Raw genomic sequence first — 17,709 nt, 5'->3', positions numbered from 1 at the left:
GCCTGGAACCTGAAACTGACATCAAACAGGCATCTGGCAACAGATACTGGAGAATTTTTATGGTTGCCTGTGTGCTATTTCACATGCTGTATAGTTGAATTCAGAATTATTAGCCGCCCTGAATTGGTAGCTTCCCTATTTATTTTTTCCCCAACTTCTTTTGGGGAAGAGAAAGATTTTTTCAACACATTTCTAAACATAAAACTCATTTCTAATAACTGATTTATTTTATCTTTGCCATGATGATAGTAAATAATATTTGACTATATATATTTTCAAGACACTTCTATACAACTTAAAGTGACATTTAAAAGCTAACTAGGTTAACTAGGTTAACTAAGCAAGTTAGGCTAATAAGGCAATTCATTGTACTGTAAATCGATGATTTGTTCTGCAGACAATCGAAAAAATAAATAGCTTAACATGGGCTAATAATTTAGACCTTAAATTGTTTATTAAAAAAAATTAAAACTGCTTTTATTTTAGCTGCAATAAAACATATATTATTTTCTCCAGAAGAAAAAATATTATCAGACATACTGTGAAAATTTCTCGATTCAAACAGCAAAATTAATCATAAAAAATGAGGTTTATTTACTTATATGGTGTTAAATGATACCAATGTAGGTAATGTACTGGTTTGAGGGTTTTCAAACATTTACAAAATGTCTTCTGCTCACCAAAAATGTCTTTATTTAACTCAAATACACATAATATTTGACATAAAGTCTCATCACATTATTGCATCCTTCCTGTAAAAAAATATCAATTTCTTAAAATCTAAAAATCCTACTATTCCCTAACATTTTAACTGAATGAAGCATTAGCTGAATGCTTTTGTTGTTTTTTGGTGGGTTACAGTCTGAGGTCAGTAATTAGTAGGGGTGGGAATCTTTAGACTTTTTGATCCAATTCTGATTCTGGGGTCACAACACGAACAACATGAACAACACGTACATTTTAGGAAAGGTTTTTTTATTTTTAATTAGCCATCAACAGAACCCAAAATATAGCCTACACCATAACGATTTACCAGGCAGGAACAATCGTGAGTTTAGAAGAAAAATACAGCAAGATTTCTAAATATCAACAGGATATTTACACATCCCAACCCTGCAATTTGTCAATTTTTGCAAAAAACAAAAACAAAAAAACTTTGCAGCATTAATACAATGTCCATCTGCTGCAACATCGCTAGTATATTGTTTATTGATTTTCGCTTAAATTGTTTATTTATTTATTTTTTTTGCCTCCGTTTTCATTTGGTTTATTCGATGCCTCCATTTTATCTGGCAACGAGGAATTTACATTCATTTTAATGTTTAGTTGGAGTTTTCAAATAAAATGCCAACAGCAAATGATGTAAATAAATAATATCTAACATTTACAGCTCTATTAGGCTATATAAGATTCGGTATCAATAATGTTTTATAACAGCAAATTCAGTAGATTACTTAATAACATGCCGAAACTTAAAATGCAGAGACGTCCTGTAAAGCAAGTTCAAATAACCTTACAGGAGATCAACGTGAAGATTATTATTTTAGACACATAAAGACTATTACTGCTACTGATCACCTGTATTTTCCCCGTACTTAAGTTAGTTTATTTGTCATTTATTGTGCAGTTTTATTGTCATATTTAGCCTATATTGAAATTCTTAATTATTGTGCACTACAAAATTTATTCCATTTTATTATTATTTAATACTTGTGCAATCAATACAGGTTTATTGTTATTTATTTTGTCCTTTATTTGAATATTTGCGATGTATGCTGTGTGCATTTTTATTTAGCGCTATACTTTGCGTTTACATAGCAGCCTGCGTTTGCTGTCATATCAACACAAATGGTTGTAATAACGTTAACAAAGGTGAGGTTTTATATAATGAAGATTCAATCGCGCCAGCTCCGGGCCGCAGCGCACATAACTTACTCGCGGCGTCGCGGGCCGATTCCGGCTCGCATGCGGCAGCATCGGCTCACTCGGCCACCGCATCTGGCTCGATTGACTCGGGCTGGAATCGGGCAGTGAGTCAATAGGCATCCAGAGTAGGTCCAGCAGAGATAGTCAGTCTGAGGGGTAAGTCATCGGCAGGCGAGAACTGGCCCGAGTGTATTTTGCTATCTGGGTGGCTAGGCGTGCATCAGCAAACTAAAAAGCCCGTAAAAAGCCCTGACCTTAGCGAATAAACAGTGTTCCACCAGATCATGTGTGTCAGAAACTGTAGTTTACTGCTGAACTCATTTTGGCATAGTAAAATAACACAGAAATCGAATAATAATACCTTCAGTCATCTGCCGAAGCTCAGACGGTCTGCTTTGAGAAACTGTCAATCACAACTGTCAATCACGATGACACGCCCAGCATTAAATTACTGCTAAAAACAAACTGTTTACAAAAATGAGGATCTGCACCTATTTCAGCACAATAAACAGTACCTAATCGACCAGAACCATCTTTCGGGACATTTTATTGCAAGTGTAACTATTTTTTTTATTTGGGCTCAAGTCTCCTTCATTTACACGGAGGAGGCGGGCTTTATGACTTGTACTGCAGCCAGCCCCCAGGGGGCGATCTAACGGCCGAGACCTTCACTCAAACGCAGGCTTGCGGCACACTTGACTCATACACTCACTCACCCTTCACACATCTGTAAGTGTGACATAATACATGAGCAGTGAAGCGCAGCAACGCATCTATGATGACATGGTTTAACTTTTGAACAGCATCCTGAGGTAGTTGTCACACAACAAATCTGAAACTCCTTGCTTCCTCTGTAATTATCCATCTGTCCAAATTAAGCTGATTTGGCAGGCCGGAGCATTGCAATAGAATTTGAATATAGAATCGATTCTAAACTTTTGAAAACTGATTCAGAGTTTTTAGAGAAAGAACTGCAATGCATCTGTCTTTTTTTATTTTCTCCCACCCCTAGTACACCTGCTTAATTATTTATTCACTTGACTTGTTCAAAAACACTGATTCATTCAGGAACAAGCAAATGACTGCATACAGAACATGCTCAGGTCATTAAATCATTTATTCAAATGATTCATTCATATTTTAAATAGACTAATGCAAGGAACATTTTATTCAGAACCAATAATAAGTCACACGTCATTTTGTTTTGTTGCCTAATGTCCTGGTTTTGTAAATCACTGAATCACGATCTCCATTGTAAGTTATAAATAATTTCATACATTCTTTTTATACATGAGATAAAAGGATTACAGGTTTGAAACGACTCCAGAGCAGACTAAAAAAGAGGCTATATTGAGATGTTAACGAGAACTGACTCATTTGTCATGATGAGATGAAGTACTGGACTTACGCAGAAAAATGACAAAGCTTGGCTGTATCACACGGCTCAGCCTTAAAAGCTCTTATTGGATGGCACACAATTACTGCTTCCCCCTGTACGAGAAGGCTGGAGAAAGTGGAAATCGAACTGTCAGATAATTTATGCAGGCCATTTCTGTTATGTAGCTGCAGCCAGGGAAAAAAAGGCTTTTAATAGATGGGGGTCATCCCCGCGCGGGGTGGGGGATGAAAGTGTGAGCCGCTGTACTTCTCTCTACTGAAGTGGCCTGCCCAACACAGTCTCTTTCACTTGCCAAAAGGGATTTTCATCTTTCTTTTTCTTTCTGTGCTTTTCAGTAATTTCACGCAGGGTCTGACTAGCTGAAGTTCAATTTTAACAGGCATTTAGCGGGTTTTTAGACTGTAAATTAAACCAATTTGCACATCAGCTGCTTAGTGACTTCATTAGGAATTGTAACTTAATAAATGGTTTTAAAGAGATTGTTCACCGGAAAAAAATGCTAATTTGCTCGCCCTCATTTTCATCTCATGAATTATTAATTCATTAGTGAGTTTTGATTCAGTCTATGATATAGATTAGACTTTCTTGCCTAGGTAGAACAATAAAAATGTTGCCCTACTAACATTTTTACAGAAAGGCTTTCTGTTGAATTTAACATGAGGCAACTTTTATAACTTTTTATGCAAATTATGATTGTGAGATAACAATGTTGTTTTCACCTGTATTTTGCTGTAGTGAATGGTTTGTAAACAAATACATTTAGTACCTCATATGTATGGCTTTTTCATTGTAGTAAACTTGCTCAGTAGCTCACCTGGTACACTCATGCACTTGTGACGTCTATGAGTCTATACGCTTATTTCAGGTGGCCGCCATTTTAAGGAACCAAAGCGAGGCTGAGGTGGTAAGAAACCCGGAAGTATAGGACCTGCACTGTAAACCTTGCAGCAACATGCTGTGGACTACAAACCTCCAGCTGTTGCCGAGATTTTAAAATGCAGAAATGGTGTAAACATCACTTTAATATTATACAGTAAGTTTAATTGAAACAATTAAAAGCAAATTAGGCGTCAAACAACATCACAATCTATTCTTGATTCATGAGGCTTCAGTTCATGGCACCAGTTAAACACCGTGGGGATGCTTTCCTGCGTCAGCCTATGTAACCCGTTGAGCGATAAAACACTGCAGTCCTCTGTAGCACACCCTTGTGTTGTCTGTAATAGTGTTGTCCCTGTACTGAAGTTTTAAAACCGGCTAACACTGAAGCGTCGCTAAGCGCGGATGACTCGACTGATCTTCACAGCTGATCGCGCTCCAGTCTCTTTGTATCTGTGTTTGCACTCAGTTTACCGCTCTTCACCCAGTGCAAACACAGATACACGGAGACTGGAGCGCGAAGCAGCTGTGAAGATGTCAAGTCATCAAGCAGATCGCACGGCTCGTCTGTGTTTGTGCTCAGTAAATAGCGGTGGGTGAACTGATGACCTTCTCGGCCAATCACAAGCATTTCTGTTGAACACGTGAACACAATGGCAAATCAGTGCTGTTTTAAGAAAGCCATCAACAGTGCCTTAAATGTTAGCGCAAAATTGCCAAAATTGCCTACATAAATGGCATCTAAAACGTGTGTTTGGGAAAGAAAACGTTAGCTAACTAGTGCCATTTTCCTTAACTTAGCTGAAAATGAGCTCTGATATCCCTTTTTATTTTCATCATTCATTTAGAACGGACCATCGGGTCACTCTGAAGACGGTGAAATGATACATTTGTGTCACTTTCTCTTCGCTGATAAGATATTCAGCCAAGTACACAACGCTCCTATGCAACTCCCAACGATACTTCCAGGTTTCTTCCCACCGCAGCCTCGACTTCGCTTTTCAAAATGGCGGCAATCAATCTATAGCTGCCTTTTCACTGCACATGACATTTGGACATGACTGTCGGAATATGCCCCCTAGTGGCAGTCGCAAAGAATTTTCTGTTTTGTCATGCACCATAGGAAAGAAGCTGTTCTCGCAGTGTCCAAAAATAAAGGAGTGCAAAAGCAAGAGCCTTTATTCTCCGTGCGGTCACCATGGTTGAATAAATGAATACTAGAAACTCATAGACCGCTAAAAGTTTTGGAGGGGCAAAAAAATTTTTTGACTTTTTTTCTGATTAAAAAAAAACAAAACTTTTTCTATTCTCTCTTTCTATTTTACTATTTCTCACGTTGTGCACACAGACCTGCTTGGACAACACTGAAATACATCACATCCTGTCGGCCTTTCACATACAGCCTAGCCGCAGGAGTTCAAATATTTTAACGTATCCGCTGCTCAAATCAGATCTAAATTTTCCACTTATGGAAGTGATCGGAAGTCCTCGCAGCTCCCGGACTGCTCTCCATTGGAAATTAATGACTTCCAGTCTGCCGTTTGTTGTGTGCAGTGGAAAGGCGGCTTATAAGTCCCGTGAAGCACAGTTTGGACCAAAGAGCACAAACTTATGCAAAAACCAGGTAAATGGTTTGGTTGATGGTTTAAGAAAGGTTTAGTGTAAGCTTTAGTGCAGGTTATGGGTTAGATTAAAACAATGTAAATGTACATATAATTAAAAAAAACTGTTTAAGCAAGCACATATCTCTTATGATGATTTATAAAAAGCAATGCATCTCATTACATTAAGGAAACAGGTAACACATTCTACAAAGAAACTGAACATTGATTATATTAATACATGTGAAATTTAAAAAAAATGCTAGACAAAGATATTAAACTTTAGTACATTTATGGATGCTTTTAAAATGTCTCTATGAAGAAGAATGTTTATCATAAATTTAAGTGAAAAATCATATTTAGATTTTTTTGAATAACAAACAAATATTATTACATGTAATCATTCTCATACGATGAATATGTGGTGGCAAAACTGAAATGCAGTCCACAATAGTTTTAGTTTACTTTCGTTCCTGTATGATGAAAAATTCAACATTAAAATTCAACAATGTTTTTGATTGCATATAACATTGTTGTAAATAATCTTCTATTTCCTGGGCAGACCAATCACGTTGCTTCGTAAAGACATAAGATAATGTTATCTTCAGATGAGCAAATCATAACGTGTTAAATTCACTCTCGAAGTGTAAAAATTAACACTTGTTCAGTGTTTATATAGGTCCACACTAAATCAAGTAATATTTACACCTGAAATTGAGTTACATTTTTACACTTGCATAGTGTTAAAAAAAGCACTGATAGTGTTATTTTAACACTGTTTTCCACTCCCATTCCATATTTGCACAGAATAAATATGTTAAAACTTACCACTAACAGTGTCCTTCTTAACAATAATAGTGTACCTAGACTTATATTTAAATTTATTTTAGAAATATAAATTGTTTACTGCATTACAGGACAGTGTGTATTGATCATTTAAAAAATAGCCAAAACAGTGTACGTTGAAATGTTTATTTTTAACGATGCATCTTAAATGCAAGTTAAACCAACATAAAAGAAGGTATATTCACTATTATCTGACCCATTTGAACTGCAGACCAAATGGCCTGTTGCTTCTATAAGTCCACCCAACTAATGGCCTGAAATTAAATTAAAAGCAATTTTATTATTCTTTTAAGATGAAATGCTATAAGTATCATTGTACCTTGGATATTCTAAATTTATTTACTTTTACCTTTGGTGGTAAATTTAACCCTTAAATAAAGCCTAGGTTATTTTTCCCTCTCCAGAACTTTATGTAACGATACAAATATATAATATTCCTTAAATTAGGTCATTAAAATGGAAGTTTGATCAACAAATCCTATCACAAAGTCTAAAAAGCATATAGACTGCATTCGAAATCGCAAACTTCCCTATTATACAGTACGCTAAAAACAGTATGCGAGCTGAGTCGTACGTCCAAATTCATAGAATTTGAAAAACAGTATGCGAGAAGTACTGAAGTGCGCATCCGATGCACACTACGCTAACCCATGATACACCAGAGAATTCATGAATGGGAGTGATGCAATGCAACAGATGCGGGTAGGTCACATGGTCATGACAAAATGGCGGATGTAGTTCATCTGAGTTCCCTTCATTGTACTCACATTCATACGGGATAGAACATACTTTTCTAATGGTCAATTACTACATTCAAGTTAAAATGCAGTACCTATTGAGTAGCAGGTGATTTCAGATGCACCCTCAGTGTTATATACAGTACTTATAATATGCAAGATTTGTGGGCAGTAAAAGATATTTCAAACTAGTAAATATCCTCAATTTACTTAAGCATCAGCAGGTGTGGCCTGAAGTTTGGACGCTGACTTCTAATCATTGGCAGTGTCTAATGCTCTTTTTCTGTTCTGTGCTTTTTCTCAGCAGTGTAGCATTAAAGCCTTTCTCAGACTGCTGTGTGACAGCCGGATCAGAGCAGCACTCCTGAGATCCCTGCTGTGTCAGGTAGGAAAAAACAGCAGGTCTTTTTAATTGAAAAAAGATCGAATCACCCAGTTAGTGGAGGTTGGTTGAGCGACTATGTATGTACTGACAAGAGACAAGAACTGAAACACACGCAGCTATTGATCATGACCATGCAATTTATTTCCCTTAGTTATTAGACTTCACACTCGGATTGAGGGGTGTGGGAAAGGGTATATCAGGATACTGTAGATAGGATCCTCACTATATTTATGGCTGCTAATTTTTCTGTGCATGTTTCTTGATACCAGCATTTAGTTGGAGCGTAAATGCGCTCAAGTGAGATCCAGCACAGAAAGTACTTATAAAACCACATTAAATATCAATCAATGTTTTGAAATTTTGTTAGCTTACATGCATTTTGAGAAATTACTCAGAAAAAAAATGACTCATGGAACGCACAAATTTGATTTCACATTAATTAGTCTGGGAAAAACTAAAGTTTATATCCAAGCTGTTCAATCAGAATATATATTGCATCAGGATACAGATCTGTGTGACTAATACATATCATTTGCTTATGTTTTATATCGTGAGATGCAAATAACTACAGTAATGCTTTACTTTTCATCCCATTCATTTGATCATTTATACTTTTAGAAATGCCAAGGAGATTTAAAAGCATTGATCTGCCACTAGATTGCTTTATTTTGTATAATGTCAGCAAATATGCTCCAGGTATGTCTTCCTGATATATGGGGCCCTAAGGAAAGCTGACCTGCTTTCGTAATTGAAATATATGCATATAAATATAAATCATAAATCCACTAAATTAGATTGTGAGGCCCTGTTTAAACATAAACTTTAATGTTTAAAAACCTTGGTGTTTTATAATCCAATCAAGCCTACTTGTCTTTTTAATTTATTTTTTGTTTCTTGAGAAAGGTTTCTAAATAGCTATGTTGGTCAAATCAAGATCTGCCATTTTTAATAATATTTTAATGTATCAATTCAAAACTGCAATATGACAAACAATCAAGCTGTATAATAATGAATTATACGAATAATGCATCAGTCAGGAGTGCAAATGTATGCACTTTTGCATCAAAAAATTCAGCACAGGTTTTTTTGGTTAAATAAAGCACAGCAATGCAAAAATATATCAGAAACAATATCAAATGTTTTTGTTTATGCTGTTTCATTTAATGTATGAATAAAACTTTAGTTTAAAAAAATGTAGGTTGTACAACTCAGTTTTCCTTGATGGTTCTTCTTTACTACTAGTTATAGCACAAAATAAAGATGAATGAGCATGATATCTAATGTGATTGCTCTGTCAGTCTGTCAGTCAACTGTGAAAAGATTATGAACTGTGGAGTTTGTAAACAATATGTTTCCATTTACCTATTAATATGTGCATTTTGGAAATGCTTATAAAAAACAGTTGATAAAAACGCCAAGATATGTTTAAATTTTGAAAATGCGCATAACTGAGTAGGATAATTTTTTTTATTCAAAAAGGGAAGATGTGCATAAATTATGAAAAAAAAAGACTTTTACCGAACAAAGTCCACTATGCATATTAAAAAGGTCATGTGATTTTGTTATAAGGGGTCATGTGATGAAAAACGTGTGTAAATGGACAAACCAGAAGGCTGAGCACATTGTAAAACATCTGAAATGTTGTTTTGGTCATTCTAAAACACCTTAACCATCTCAGTATTAGGGCTCTATTTGACAATCCAGGTGCAAAGCGCAGGGCACAAAACCATTAAGGGTGTGTCCGAACCCACTTTTACTATTTTAAGGATGGAAAAATCTGCTTTTGCACCATGGTGCATGGTCTAACAGGGTTCAGCTTATTCTCTTAATGAGTTATACGTGTGTTTTGAGAATAAACTATTCAGAGTCTCATTTCCCTTTCCCTTTAAGAGTCAGTTGTGTTGTGCCATAGCGCATTTGCTATTTACATGGCGTACTTTGTAAGTGGAAAACATGAATGCTTCACTAGAGAGATAGGGAAACAGGTTGTACGCTCAGACATCCATTACCCTATACAGTACATAATTAATTTCGTTTATTAAGCGTAAAGATTTGTTTCAAAAATATTTCTAAATTCAGTTCTAATTTCCTGCAAAAAATGTGTCATTGTGTGGTCAAAAAATATCCAAATTAGTTCTAATGATAACATTATACAAAAGCAAATTGTCATGAATAAACTGAAAAAAGCCCCCCCGAGATGAAGAAGGCATGGAGGCGGTGTTTTTTATATTCATGTAGGCTAGAAAATAATCATTTTTGTAATATTTTAATCCTTTAATTATTTTTTATTTGTTAAGATATTTGCGTATTGCTGTACATCTTGTGTGTATTAAGCAACGTTTAAGTGAGGTGCACAACTAATGCGCTCTGCGCTTGACTTTAGACTTGCTTTGATTAGGTCTATTAAACAGTCTATTATAGTTCCTCAAAATAGCAATGCGCCAGCAATGCGCCTCAACACGCCTTCTTTTTTAGACCAGAAGCCTCTGGGCGCACATATGAGCGCAAATGCATTTGCTAATCAAACAGTGTGGTGCAAAACGTCACAACGACTCTTGCATCCAGCTGACGTCTTGCACCACATTGCGCCGGGTGTATGATAGGGTCCTTAGTGTTATTATATTATTAATGATCTGCAGAATCAAGAGCGTCTGTGCTCCGCCTATCGCGTTTTCACTGCGTGTTTGGATTTCCTTCTGAGGTGCAAGTTATTTTTTAAATGAAGAAAAGATTCTCGCAGCTTCTCCTACCACAGCAAATTCCATTTGTACTGTTGATATTTGGCGACAGATAATCAGAAAGTGACGACTTTGTTGATGTTGACTCGTTGGATGGAAATGCTGCTTTATTCACATGTCTTTTATGCGATAATCCAGTTTTGCGCATAAAGTTAATTCGCGTTTTTGGATGGAAACATAGCTAATGTCACATACTATCACTGTTAGCAGTTGTATATCAATGTGGAATAACACTTTGGACTTGGCTGTAATCTTTAATATGCACAAGTTATAGTAATGAATAATTATAATAATTAATAATAATTATAAATTGGAATTATAATTGAATTTAATTAAACACACACAACTACAGTAGTTTTGTGACCTTGTCTACCAAAAATACACTGAAGAGTGACTTCAAAACAGAGGTATACAATGACATCCTTACTATGTTTTTCTGCTTTTCAGTTTATGAGAATGAGTGCTGGGAAAACACACAACATCTTGCTAAAAGCAATATAGCTTCAAAGAAGAAAAGCCTCATTAGCTGCATCTCATACCAAGGTGGCATGTCTTGTTGTTTATCTCATGAGAGCCATTTAAGACTAAACCATTCCCTATATCTGCTCTGGAGCTGTCATATATCAGTGACAAGATCATTCTGACTCATGCCCAACCAACAACACAGAGCAAATGTCAGCTTTAGAGAGCAAATGTTTTCCGAACCAACAAGACCTCATGAAGTCATCTGTACAGTATATCAGAGAGCAGAATCCTGTGATTTATAATGGATCATGTGTTCTTCACATGTTTCATGTCAAGTAAAACACATACTTCCACTTATACATCCACTCATCCCAGAATGTGTGTCTAAATGAAACCTAGTTGTGGTCCAGATGAAACATGACTGATGGACACATTTTCTCCAGCTGCTTTTAAGAGGACACACTTAACTGTATGAGAAAGATGGAAACAATAAAGCCTGCAAATGCATAGTGCCATCTAGGGGTTTTTATGTAGGAGAAATAAAATGAATGATGCCAGGAAGACCTATTGTTAACACACAACACTCATCTTGGGGAATAAAATGGGAATTAGACAGTGAAGATAAAAAACTATAGAAAATACTGATCAGGCTAAATGACAAAATGATCATGTTTTGTGAGATCAAGCTCATGCACATCTTACAGGCTGTCAATACTAGACTAACGTTATCTGAACGTTATAATTTTTTTAAACAATTATTTATTTTTCACTTATTTATGCATTATGCATTGAAGAATTATACTTAATTATAAGTTCACAATGTAAATAAGTAATTCTAAAAAAAAAGATTTTTGAGAAGATAATGAAATAATTTGTGCCCATCATTTTATAGAATGATGTCCCGCAAATGATTTATATATACAGTACAGTCTTTTTGGTAAAGATCATTAAAAAACGTTTACTAAACCTCATGAAGAGAGTTTCTTAAATAATAATCCTTTTCGCAATATTGCTTAGCAACAGCCCACTGCATACCAAATGAAATCCTTGAATATAAGTGATCCACTTAATAAAGGCTTCATTTATTCACGATCATCTCATAAAGTTCTGAGCTGATTAAATCTAATGCAGTGATGGTCAGAAAATGTGAGCGCTCTATCATCATCAATTTTTTTTAAACTCCTCTGATTATTTTTAGCTCAACAGGCTACCTATATTAAAAACATCAGAAAGCCTAGCTTTAAAATGTATCTATATCCATATGATCGTTATATATATAAAATTAAAAAAGACAATCATTTTTTTTTACGTCATTAATTAATTTATTTATTCTTCTCACGGAAAAGGTGAATAACTGGGGCGAAATATGCACTTCTCATTATATTATTATAATATGGTTGTATGTAAAATATACAGTTTACAGGAAATATGTGACCTCAGTAGCCAGCAATGATCAATTTGTGCGTCTTTTATGACAAATCCATTTGTTTCCACCTACGCTTAACAATTACTGAAGTCCACAGGTGTTTAGACAAAAAACATTGGGGTTTTAGTAGAACGAATACACATGAACCTATTGTCCCAGATAATAACTTAAAATATAAAAGTATAAAAGTATAAAATATATAAATATATATATATATATATATATATATATATATATATATATATATATATATATATATATATATATATATATATATATATATATATATATATACGCACAACATGCTGACAAGGCCAAAGGTAAAAGGTGATAGACGGTTGAAAATCTTGGGTAAGATCATACAACTAGTACCGTGTTGTGATTTTATTTTAAATGGTTATGTTTTAAAAGGCAAAAAATATTATTTAATAAAGCTCTGTTCGAGAACAAAAAACACACAAATCCATAGCGTTTACTTTGGTAAAAATAAGGGAATGACCCGAAGACAATAGGATGGTTAAGCAGCTTCCGATGATGGGAGCTCGTCCTCGTCTCCGTTACTGTGGAAACCAACTTCACATCCAGCTATACACAAATTCCTACCATAAGCCGCACTCAAACTTCAGCACACAAACCACTCATTCTCAATAGCCAAATTCTGCCTTTGTTCAAAAACAAAAAAAGCGATCACATGCATTTGATGTAGAAAAACAAGACAACTTACAGCAGTTAGTTACAGCGAAACTGTTTGCTACTTCCAGATTATCGATGTGAGGCGTCAGTCTAAATTCAGCCGTTCCGAACTGAACCATTCCGATTCGAAACGCGCTGTACTCCTGATCGGCTCCCCTCGGAAACAAGCCTCCTGTACGACACACACAAATACAGCTTATGAATTCTTAGTTCACGTCTATTACAAACGCTAGTTTAACAAAACTAAAAAATTAAATGAATGACGCGCGTACCGATTTGAACACTTGGAGAGCCTCCAGTTGTCATCCCTAATAAGAGGGCTATGAGACAAATCGATAAATTCTTCAACTGTTGCATCTCCTCGACAGTGTGTGTTCAGCCACTGTGTGAAGGAAATAATCTGTCGTTTACAGTGTGAGTCAAATCCGTAACATATTGAGGCGTTGCTGAGAATGAGAGCGGCTGCGGTCTGCAGGTGGTTCCTCTATCGCGGACTCCTGCCTCAGTCCCGCTTCTGGAGGAATAATGCAGATTTATCTCTCTCTCTTTCCTTCTCTCTCTCTCTCCTCTCTCTCTCCTCCCTCGAGTCGCGCGCCTTTCTGTGAGTTGATACCTTTACTAACATACAGGAGCAACGCAGCTGTCACAGCGGCGACTAATAACGAGACATGCATACAGGCTCAGAAATAAAGGCGCATCAGTTGCACGTGCCACATTCTTAATTGTTTTTGTTTGTTTTTGGCTACAGGCATTTTTAGTAGCATATTAGCAGATTTTGTTAGTAGCACTTTAAAATAATGTACAGTTTGTTGACTAATTACATTAGTTATTTAATAAAAATACTTCTAAACGTTTTTAGATTCGTTTAAATACGTTGCAGTATTTAAAATGTACTAATGCGTTATTAAATACAGTAAAAATATAGTATTTTTTAAAATTACAAGCACAAGTATTTTCCAAAATGTCTGCATTTTAAATTCATTTAGACAAATTAAACCATGGTGGCATGGTCGCTCAGTGGGACTGTTGCCTCACAGCAAGAAGGTCACTGGTCACAACTGGCTGGGCCAGTTGTCATTTCTCTGTGGAGTTTGCATGTTCTCCTTGTGTACTTGTGGGTTTCCTTCAGGTACTTCGGTTTCCCTCACAATCCAAAGACATGCTCAATAGGTGAATTGAATAAGCTGACTTGGCTGGACACTACCTGACAAAAGTCGTGTCGTTGATACAAGTTAAGAGCACCACATAATAATTTGAATAATAACTTCTAGTTAGATTATAGGTAGATTTTACTGATTAATCATCTGTTGGGCTTTATCCCAATCATCACAAATAACTGCAGAAGACCTATTGGATCCTGCATGGACCCAAGATTCTGATAGAAATCAGTCAAGCTTGGTGAAGGAAAAATTATGGTTTGGGTTTACATTCAGTATGGGGATGTGCAAGAAATCTGCAGAGTGGATGGCAACATCAACAGCCTGAGGTATAAAGACATTTGTGCTGCCAATCACAATACAAACCTCAGGAGACGGCAAATTCTTCAGCAGGATAACACTTCTTGTCATATTTCAGCTTCTACGTTAAATTTCCTGAAAGCAAAAATGGTCAAGGTGTCCCATGCTAGTCACCAGACATGAACATTATCGAGCATGTCTGGGGTAAAATGAAGGAGGAGGCATTGAAGATGAATCCAAATAATCTTGATAAACTCTGGGAGTCCTGCAAGAACGCTTTCTTTTCCCTTCCAGGTGACTTTATTAATAAGTTATTTGAGTCATTGCAGAGATGTGGATGCAGTCTTCCAAGCTCATAGGAGTCATACACAATATTAATTATTTTCCCACTGCACCATGACTTTATAATCCGCACTAATTCTGTTGTGACACGACTTTTGTCAAAGTCTCACCTTACTGTCCTAAATAAATAATTCCAAATCAAGGCATAATTATATCTTACTTTGGTAAAATAAGTGTAATTTAGAACCTTTTGCCTTTCATATAAGCCACTTCTGATACCAAATGATCCACCAGAAGTCAAGATATTATTTGCTGTTCCTAAAACTTGGATAGGCGTCAAGACTTTTGTCAGGTAGTGTATGAGTGAATATGTGAATGTGAGAGTAGGTATTTCCCAGTACTGGGTTGAGGCTGGAAATGCATTCGCTGTGTAAAAATATGCTTTAATTGGCATTTGATGCTGCTAATGGATGGATGAATGAATGCAATTAAACTATTTAGAATTTTTTTAATTCAGAAACTGAAACCACAATACAAAACATATCCATGATATTCTTGTTAATGACATTCAACATGTATTTTTACACTCTTAATATATACTGTAGATAGAAGAAAGAAAGACAGAAAGAAAGACAGAAAGAAAGAAAAAAAGAAAGAAAGAAAGAAAGAAAATCAGCAAGCACGCACCAGTTTCAAATTAACAGCTTCAGATTTTTTTTATTTATCCAAGATTCAAATTATGAAGGAACAGCTCTAGCAGATATGATATTCTAGTTCATTTCCTCTCTTAAGTGCAATGACTTAATAAATGAGAAGAGGCGATCATAAATGAATGAATATTTTATACTAATTCAAAAACCTCTAAATTGTAGCGTTTGTTACACTTCTTATAGGCTAAATATAGAGTGTATTTGATGAGTGCTACATATGCATTCCCTCTAATTGCTGTGAGCCCCACTGGAGTTCTACTGCTCCCGACCACAAGTACCGGACACTCAAATACTCTGCATCTGACGTATTGACCACTTCTTTGATGTAGGATGCATTGCTTTCAGGACCATGGACAGGTCCCTCTCACTTTCTAAAAACAAAGTGACGTTTTTAGATGAGCTCATCATCATTTCTCTGGATTTCCACATGTATGATGAAAGTAAAAGCTATTAAAATTTTATGAACACTTTGTTTTTCACAGCCTTTGAACAACCTCCTGTGAGACTCATCTTTTTTCACACTATTTGTGCACTCATATGTGTGGAATAGTTTGCATGACATTTAATACACCTGCCTCCACAAATAACTGTAAGGTATACTTCTAGGTTTTCAGGTGCACATCACAGGCCACATTCTCTAAATCCCAAAATACAGTCTCTGATGAAAGACTTCTTGCACTGCTCTATATATAATGACAATGAATCTAATACCACTTGCAGATATGCGATTGCATTTTGAAAATGTTCTGTTTCCTCTCATCCCTTCGGCACAGACCACAAGCAATCATCATCTCTTACAGCTCCCCAACCTCCACGTCCCAGTTTCATTCCCCTCGGCCCATGCTCCATACTGCATGAGCTGCTATAACAAGATGCCAGGCTGGAAGGTCTTTCAGAGTTAAATTGCAAATATCCAAATCGAGCTCACTGAAGTGATAAATGGAAAATTAAATATTTCATGATGAAAAAATGACAGTGTGTTTTTTTCTAAAGAAAGGTGAGGATAACCAAAACCCACTTTTAATCATTCAGGCTCAGGTAACACTAACTTCTTATCACTTCACAAACATATTTTGACTCCAATCAGAAGGTGAAAATTCCCAGGAGGAGCTCAAAATGAATTACCGTAATTTCATATTCTGAATACTGATACTAATGAAACATTTGGTTTTGAGTAGACGTGTGCAAGTAATTGTCATGTAAAAGAGCCAGGTTTATCAAACAGGGACAATTAGCATGAAAGTGTGACCCTATAAGAAATGCAAATAGGATTGTGAAGATCTGTGAACGATCTACAGACAGAACCCAAGTTAAAAGATGCAGCAGCTCATTTCTATTATGATCAATACAATCTACCAAAAGCAGCACACATGAAAAATAATAAGGCTTTGCAAATTAAATGTCTGGCTAATATTTGGAATTATGCTGGAACAGTTGGCGGTTCATTCCGCTATGGTGACTCCTGATAAATAAGGCACTAGGCCAAAAGAAAATTAAAGAAATAATAACCTATCTCTTGTTTGTTTTTTGTTTTTGTTTTTCACACTGTTCTTTTGTGAGGAGTGGCACGGTGGCTCAGTGGTTAGCACTAACAAGAAGGTCAATGGTTCGAGTCCCGGCTGGGCCGGTTAGTATTTTTGTATGGAGTTTACTTGTTTTTCCCGGGTTTGCCTGGGTTTCCTCCCGGTACACCAAAAGACATGCACTATAAGTGAATCGAGAAAACTAATTTGGCCGTATGTGAGAGTATGTGTGAATGAGCATATATGGGTGTTTCCCAGTACTGGCTTGTGGGTTAAAGGGCATCCGCTGTGTAAAACATATGGAATAATTGGAATAGTGGAATAGATTGGAATATGGAATTGGAGTATGGAATAGTTGGCAGTTCATTCCTCTGTGGCAAGAAAATGAATGAATGAATGAATGAATGAATGTTCTTTTGCGATCCTCCTTCAGCAAATTAAACTGACCACATATGCAAACTATAGCAAATCTTAAGTTCTTAATGGCATGTTTAAATGCTTATTAAAGATGTCACTCTTTCTTTCCTATGTGCACAATGTTAGAAATTACATGGAACAAGGTATGACTTGACTTAATACTGTTGCCAATATTTCTATAAATAACAGCATATAAGAACAAGGCCATACTAAACCTAATCCCCG

At 35.9% G+C, this 17,709-nt stretch overlaps 2 protein-coding genes across 16 annotated transcripts in view; one reads left to right on the top strand and one right to left on the bottom strand.

Annotated features, from left to right (window-relative positions):
- gria2b (glutamate receptor, ionotropic, AMPA 2b) overlaps nucleotides 1-13,608 on the bottom strand; it is a 64,519-nt gene extending 50,911 nt beyond the window's left edge. For 8 of the 9 annotated variants that reach the window (XR_015506602.1, XR_015506603.1, XR_015506604.1 and 5 more), the window contains exons 1-2: nucleotides 13,368-13,608; nucleotides 13,127-13,267 (exon numbers count right to left, since the gene is read on the bottom strand). Coding sequence is in view for 6 of the 9 variants with exons in the window: in XM_087280061.1 (XP_087136187.1) it covers nucleotides 13,127-13,267; nucleotides 13,368-13,452 (226 nt within the window). In the remaining 3 variants the exon portion in view is untranslated. 9 annotated transcript variants of the gene reach the window in all.
- Nucleotides 1-17,709, top strand: part of pdgfc (platelet derived growth factor c) — a 290,898-nt gene that overhangs the window by 92,143 nt on the left and 181,046 nt on the right. For 3 of the 7 annotated variants that reach the window (XM_087281825.1, XM_087281828.1, XM_087281829.1), the window contains one exon: nucleotides 7,693-7,773. The exons of 2 other annotated variants lie outside the window; for them this stretch is intronic. The gene's annotated coding sequence lies outside the window, so the exon portion shown is untranslated. The remainder of the gene's footprint in view (nucleotides 1-7,692; nucleotides 7,774-17,709) is intronic. 2 more of the 7 variants (XM_087281826.1, XM_087281830.1) reach the window with 1 other exon arrangement.

This window comes from Danio rerio, chromosome 14 (genome assembly GCF_052040795.2).
Source record: "Danio rerio strain M-AB ecotype USA chromosome 14, GRCz13ab, whole genome shotgun sequence".
NCBI classification, from domain to species: domain Eukaryota; kingdom Metazoa; phylum Chordata; class Actinopteri; order Cypriniformes; family Danionidae; genus Danio; species Danio rerio.
This window is presented reverse-complemented; position numbering and strand designations above follow the sequence as displayed.